At 51.3% G+C, this 6843-nt stretch overlaps 1 protein-coding gene across 15 annotated transcripts in view; it reads left to right on the forward strand.

The window, feature by feature from the left end:
• Positions 1 to 6586, forward strand: part of LOC106888560 (caspase recruitment domain-containing protein 8-like) — a 13120-nt gene extending 6534 nt beyond the window's left edge. For 7 of the 15 annotated variants that reach the window (XM_014942898.1, XM_014943298.1, XM_014943142.1 and 4 more), the window contains 4 exons: positions 2667 to 2811; positions 3978 to 4013; positions 4501 to 5862; positions 5917 to 6585. In XM_014942898.1, the coding sequence (XP_014798384.1) occupies positions 2667 to 2811; positions 3978 to 4013; positions 4501 to 4760 (441 nt within the window). In that variant the 3' untranslated portion in view covers positions 4761 to 5862; positions 5917 to 6585. Of the gene's footprint in view, positions 1 to 2666; positions 2812 to 3977; positions 4014 to 4500; positions 5863 to 5916 lie in introns of all 15 variants that reach the window. The other 8 variants (XM_014942983.1, XM_014943529.1, XM_014943067.1 and 5 more) reach the window with 3 other exon arrangements.
• The last annotated feature ends 257 nt before the right edge of the window (positions 6587 to 6843 follow it).

The following is a 6843-nucleotide window of genomic DNA, read 5'->3' on the forward strand; positions in this document are numbered from 1 at the left end:
TTTTTTTTTTTTTTTGACCAAACTAGGAAATACAAGACGTCTCTGTCTTCAGCCATATCCTGCTACCAGAATGTGTCTTACTAGGTCTCAGAGCCAGAGGTGCAGGGAGCTGTACTGGTTACAGGGGGCATTTCTTGATACACATCCCCGGAAGAGCACAGAGCCCACCCCAAAGCCCCAAAGGGCATTCGTCTGCTTTTCCTCATGGCAGAAATCGTAATGTGGGACTTGTTGGACTTACCATAGCTACATATAAAGAGGGAATTTCAGAGGTGTTGACTCAGGTGTGGTCCCAAGTCCTTAATCTTCATCTCCCCCACAGTGACTTTCCTTCAGTTTAGGAGCAAGACGGGAGAAACTTTCTCTCCGTGCCATGATGTGACATGACGTCTTTCTCTATTGAATTTCTGTTTTGAGCACCAAGCCAAGTAGCATCAGATTGCAATGGCTGGGAAAATCTGAGAAAATTTGGCCATTTAGTCTTTGTGATTATGTGTTTTAAAGAGGAGTTTGTGACATCCTGAGAGCAGCTGAGGACAGTCTAATGGCACGTTCATGGCTGGTTGTAAGAATCTCCTTTCATGGGTCTGCGCTGCACCATAATCAATGAAAGGGGAATCAGAGAACCTTAGGTTGGGTGGAACCTCAGGAGGTCTCTGGTCCAATCCCTTGCTCAAACCATGTGAGTTTTGAAGTTAGATCAAGGTGCTCAGGGCCATGTCCAGCCAAGGTTGAATATCTCCAAGGATGGAGACACCACAGCCTCTCTGGGGCTCTAGTCGGGTGTTGTAACACCCTCGTTGTGATTTTTCCCCCTACTATCTATTATCTAGTCAGAGTTTTCATTGCTGCAGCCTGTGCCTGTTGCCTCTCATCTCATTAATGTGCACCTCCAGGAGGCTGGCTCCATCTTCTCTTTAGTCCTCCTTCATGTAGTGAAAAACAGCAATTAGTTTTCTCTGTGACCTTCTCTTCCTCTGCCTCTCTTTGCACATCGTGCATTCCAGCCTGAAACTTGGAGGTCCAGGATGTCCATGTCTTTCTTGCACTGGGAAGCCCCAAACTGGACCCAATGTGCCCAAATGTGACCTCACAAGTGCTGAACAGAGGGCAGGGATCCCTGACCTCACTTTTTTTGGCTGTGGTCTTGCTAATACAGCCTGGGATGTGGCCAGCTTTGCTGCCCGGACAGACTGCTGACTCCTGTTCAACTTGCATGCCCACCAGGACTCCCAAGTCCTTCCCTGTGAAGCTGATTTCTGTGTCCACCTGGTGCCCAGGCTCTCCTCCGGTGTGCATCTATTCCATCCCAGACGTAGGTCTCTACATTTGTGTTACGGTTTGAGAAAACCCATAACAATCTATTGTCGTTTAGACAATTATTCTATCACCCAGTGACCCCTCCCCACCTGAGAAGAGGAATTGAGGAACACAAGGAAACACAAGGGTTGAAATATAAATAGATTTAATAGACTAAATAATTAACAATAATACTAAATAACCAGTCTTAATCCCGACACTGATATAAGATACAGGAGTTATACTCAGCCAGTTCTATCATCAGGAAGCCGTGCACTCCCAGCAGGGACAGCAAATGGCGGACACTGCCAGCGCAATGGCTTCAGGAGGAAGGGAAGGCCTCAGGGCTCCGGCACCAGGGCAAGGAGTTGTCTGGACCCGCCACCATCAAGGGAGAGAGAGCTACACAGCAAACTTTTCTAAGGTGTATTGAATGTGACATTCATGGTATGAAATAATCCTGTTGGCCAGCCTGGGTCAAATGGCCAGGCCTTGCTCCTCCTTGTCCCTGCACCTGGCAAGGCTCAAAACACTAAGACCGTGAATTCCACAGAGCCTGGCTGGCTATAAAGTAAATATTTTCACAAATTCAGATACTAGAGTCTTCTAGAAGTGCAATTTTCCCCAGCATTAGAAGAGAAGTTAGTCCTGTGTCTCTCAACCCGGGACAATTTGCCTCTGCCGAATTGCCTGAGCTTCCTGCCATCTCAGTTCTCCAGCCTTTCCAGGTTGGCATCCCTCCCCTCCAGCTTATTCATCGTCTCCCCTTCCAGCTACAGCCCTGCTACCGAGCTGAGCGTGGCCCCAAGCAGCCAGGGCCTTCAGCTGAATTGAGAGAGAGTCTTAAACCTGTGAATCACAAGGAAGGGTTTGGCTTTCCCACCTCCTGGAATGAGCAGGCAGTAACTGGGCCCTCTGCCTGGCAGAGCGGTTGTAAAGATGACAGAGCCAAGCTCTTGGTGGTGTCACGTAAAAGCGGGAAAAGCCATAAGCTGCAAACTGAGAAGTTCAGACCAAATGTTAGCAAAAATTTTACCCCTCGGTGGAGATGCAGGCAATCAGAGAAGGTTAGAAGACGGTGAATCTCTGCTGAAAACTGGGGTTTTCAGTACCCAGCTAGACAAAGCCCCAGCAGAGCAGATCTAGACTTGACATGGGTCCATCTTTCAGAGGTAGGTGAGATAAGACACTCCAGATGTTCCTTCCAGCCAAATTTTGTGATATTGGCAGTGCAGCAGAGCCCCAGCATGTGCATCTCCCCATGTCTTTCCTCTTGCTGGTACAGTCAGGAAACACAGAACGGCGTCTGGGAATTTGCTGCAGCTCCCCACGGTGAGAGAGACTCAACTTGCTTCTTACTTTTACAGAAGCAGTTGCCCTTTTACTACAAGAGTCCAAAGGAACAGCAGCTCTTTGTCGAGATCTACATCGAGAACATGGCAAAGGAAATTGAGCTCCTTATGACAGACACACGCGATGGCATTGAGGTCTGGAGGGCATCACTGAGATCAGGTAGGAACAGCAGGTCCATCTAGGGGCTCATTCACCTTAGCAAAAGCGGAGGTGCATCTCCCAAGCAGATCTCACAGGTTTGTGGTCACCGTCATCCATGCATCCATTTGCAGGGAAAGCAAACCCTGTGTATGCAGCAATTGGCCACTGAAGAACAGGAACCGGAAAGGACAGCCCAATGTCAGTAGAGCTGAGCTTCACATTTCATGTGGAGTTTCAGATGCTGGGGTTTAAGAGAGCATGACCCCACAACTGGTGTCTCTCTGTTCACCTGGCTACTGTTTGCATAGAAATCTTATTCATTTTTAAAAGTCCATTAGCACCCACAGCTGTGCTAGTGCAACCACTGTGCGATGCAGAGGAGGTAAGGAGAATTCCAAAATTTCAGAGAAAATCAACATCTTAAAAAACTACGTGTTCCAGTCAGCACTGCTCTTCTAGATCTGCTGGTGCGACACCAATGTGTGAAACAACACCCAGACCACACAGGATCGGGGCAAGGCCAGATGGACCAGGGCCTGCTTCACCACGGGTCTTTGCTCACGGTGGCCTCAGGGAGGTGGCACACAGCAGGACTGCTGGGCAGTGGGGACCGCTCTCTTGTGGCATCGAGAGACCAGACCATTGCTTAAGACTATTCTGCTTTAGGGCTGGCTGTACTGCCTTGAGTCCCATGCAGAACTTCAGTCAGGACAGCGGGTGATGGAGCAGGGTTAGCGATGGTGGGTGCCAGGGTGTTTGTGTGTCCTGTGGGAGGACAAGAGGCGCACCCAGCTCCAGAGCAGCAGGTTCCTCATCTCCACACCTCTCTGCCCAGCTGCTCCCGGGCCGGCTCAGCAGCCACCGCATGTGCCACTAACGTCACGTAGCAGCACCTACCCACAGGGTCCCCTGTGAGAAAGCTTGGCAGAGGAGCTGTGGGCAGCAGCATCTCGCAGGTGTGGGGTATGGCCTTGCGACCCCTTCTCTGCTAGTCTGATCTGGCACCTCCTAAGAGTAACACCCGCAACCCTGCAGAGCCCAGGGCCTTGTATTGATCTCACAGATGGGCAGGAGCTGCTAATGGCTTCGTGGAGGGTTAGGTACCTCAGGAAGATCTTGTGGAAGGTTAGGCGCCAGCATTTTGGAGATGGCACCTCCAGTGATATCTCTCCTTTCTCTTTCAGGTGATGCTAACCTTCCTGCCCGTGTCTCTGGGAGAGGTCAGTATAGTGCTTCAGAGCTGCATCCCTAGAGTCTGAGTCTATGTCTTTGGAACCCACTATCCCCTGTTTTAAAGCAGGGATCAGCCTCTCTTCCCATCCTTATGTTAGTTTCTAGACAAAAAGCCTGGAAAGCTGCACCCTCAAGCTTTCAGGGCAGGGGGCAGGACAGCCCAGACTTTACGCCCAGACACTGTAGGAGTCCCAGAGGGGACAGTAGCCAGCAGCTGATGGGGATTGCCACCAACCTCACCTCCCGCAGCTCTGGCTTTACTTTCCTGTCCCCTTCTTTGCCCTGCCTCCAGTGCTCCCGCTGCTGGTGCAGCAGGGCCCATCCTTTTTGGTGGAGGGAGGAGACACAAGGCTGTGGGACAGAGTGCACAGCCATGGTGTCCACTGGCTCAGGACGCCACATACTGCAGCATGGCACTCACCTGCGGCTGGCCGACCACATGCAGCACAGTAACATGGGCTTTGTGTCTGCTAGGTGCAGCCTTCATGAAGGAGAACAAAACCATGCTCTGCTCCAGGATGGGGCAGCTCCGCACCATTCTGATGTACTTACGGGATGCAAACGTCATCAACAGCGATGAAGAAGAGGAGGTGCGACATCAAGATACGAAACTAGAGAGGAACCGAATGTTGCTGGAGCTTGTTGAGAAGAAAGGGTGGGAGGCCCAGGAGCAGCTCTATCAGATCCTCCAGAGGCAAGACCCATACCTCATGGAAGACCTGGAGTTCTGCTAGGCCTGGAAAGCAGACTGTGTGTGCTCCCATTACTCAGATTACGGGAGACATAGAAGGGCAATGGGGTTTACCGATGCCTGAATGCAAAGCAAAAATCCATGGTGCAAAGCAGCAATAAGCCTTCTGAACCACCCTTGGTTCCCAATCCAGTGCCAATATCTCGGCCCTCTCTGCCTTCCTGACACAGGGCCTCTGCCTCTCCAGAAGCTTCAGGAAGCTGTTGGCAGAGGAGCTCCCAGCAAGAGAGACACCGCAAGCTTAGCCTCCCCATCCTCATTGTCCACGGGCACTTCTCAGGGCTGGAAGAGGGGAGTTGCTTTATCAGGAAGAGCTGTCTGAGAAGGCTCGTCTCATGTGCAAGCCACAGCAAGCCATAGATGTTGATGGGAATCCATATCAATGTCAACCTCCAGCCTGGTTTACCCAAATGACCCAAATTCACCAAAGGAGCAAACAAGCATCCTGATCTCAGCAGCAGTGGGTGAAGGAGGCCCTGTGAGGAAGCCATGAGAAACAGCAAGACAAGAGATACAGGTTTGTGAATCTTCAGGGAAAGTCTGCCTCAATAGTGGCTCCTTTACGTTCAGAAGAAAGCCAGCAGATTGTTTTCAAATCACATTCTTCACATCTATAAAGTCAGCTCCTTCCTGGATCATGCAGATGCCTTCACTGGTGGCATCGTCCTGCTGTTGAACAAGGCAGTCAGGGCAGGAGCAGTCTGCTCTGGTGTCCAGTATCTACAAATAGACCTGTTGGGGTCAAGCTCAAGTGAAATTCAGGCTTGCCTAAGTGGAGACAGCACCTTCTGGAAGCTCAAAGGAGCTTCCAGGGAGCGTTGAGTGAAACGGTCCCCACTACGTGTTCCGTGGCTTTGTGGGGTGGAAATGAGACTGCTGCCTTAAGTATTGCTTTCTCTTTATTCCTCCTCTTAAGCGCCTGGGGAACACGGTGCTGCTGGAACACGCCATTAGAGTCTGTCTCTACTCCGTTAAGGGTCCAGGGGTGCAGCCAAGGGTTAACATGAAGGGGAATGAGGAGGAAAAAAAATGGGGGAGGCAGAAAGGAATGTAAAAGGGGCCACTCAGGTATAAACTGGGAGCAGGTTGGCCGAGTCCTGTGCTGGGAAAGGGGCAACTCAGTTATAAAGTGGGAGCAGGTTGGCCGAGTCCTGTGCTGGGTCACTGCAGCCTGCCTTTTCTCTTTAGTTTTTCCTATTAAATCTTTTCCTCACTGTTCCTCTGGGTCATCTCACTCTCAACCGCGGGAGTGTGTGCTGTGAGGACCAAGTGCCAGCTGCTGGTGGGACCTGCGTGTGCCTCAGGGGATTTGGTGTCACCCCCTTTAACCTCCAGCCACGGGTTGGGAGCGATGTCCCCAAAACTAGCTACTGGGGGGGGAGCGGCGTCCGGCAAATGAGGGGCTCCATGTGACTGGTGGGGAGTGTAATAAGTAATTTAGGAAGGAAATTTTGCTTCAGCTAAACAGATATGTGCTTGCTACGGCTTCAGCTAAAATAGGAATGAGCTTACTATGGGGTCGGAAAATGGACAGTGTTAGGTAAAATATTAGACAGAAGCAACAGTGCAAAAACCCGTTGCAAACCAAGGGATGGTGTGGTTAGCTAAGACAACCGCAGAAGCGTCAATCATGTAAAGAATGGAGAAGCCACAAGAAGGACACGGCGATGGAGACCCCGAGCCTTCCTCTGACGACCGGCAGGAAGACCCCTAGGGAAGCATTGCGCCTGCGCTGCTAGGAGGGGGGAGGCGTGTTCGGGGGCGGGCTACGTTCCGAGAACTTATTGATTATGCAAATCATTTTACAAGAAAAAACATGAATCAGTAATACTAATAAATAAAGCAAGCATTTGTAAGAAGACAGCGAGCCACAGGGGGAGAAATCTCCTGTGCAGCTCCCAGCGCTGTAAATAAATGTTCTTTGCGCCGCCCCATCCCCGCCCGGCCCTGCTCCGCTCGCCGCCGCGGGAGGAATTTCCCGCGCTGCGCCCGGTTCCCGCGAGAGCGAAGCCCCCTGACCCGCCTCCTCAGCGAGAGAACCAATCAGAGAGCGGCGCCGCCTCCCC

This window comes from Calidris pugnax, unplaced genomic scaffold (genome assembly GCF_001431845.1).
Source record: "Calidris pugnax isolate Ruff unplaced genomic scaffold, ASM143184v1 scaffold7, whole genome shotgun sequence".
Lineage (NCBI taxonomy): Eukaryota > Metazoa > Chordata > Aves > Charadriiformes > Scolopacidae > Calidris > Calidris pugnax.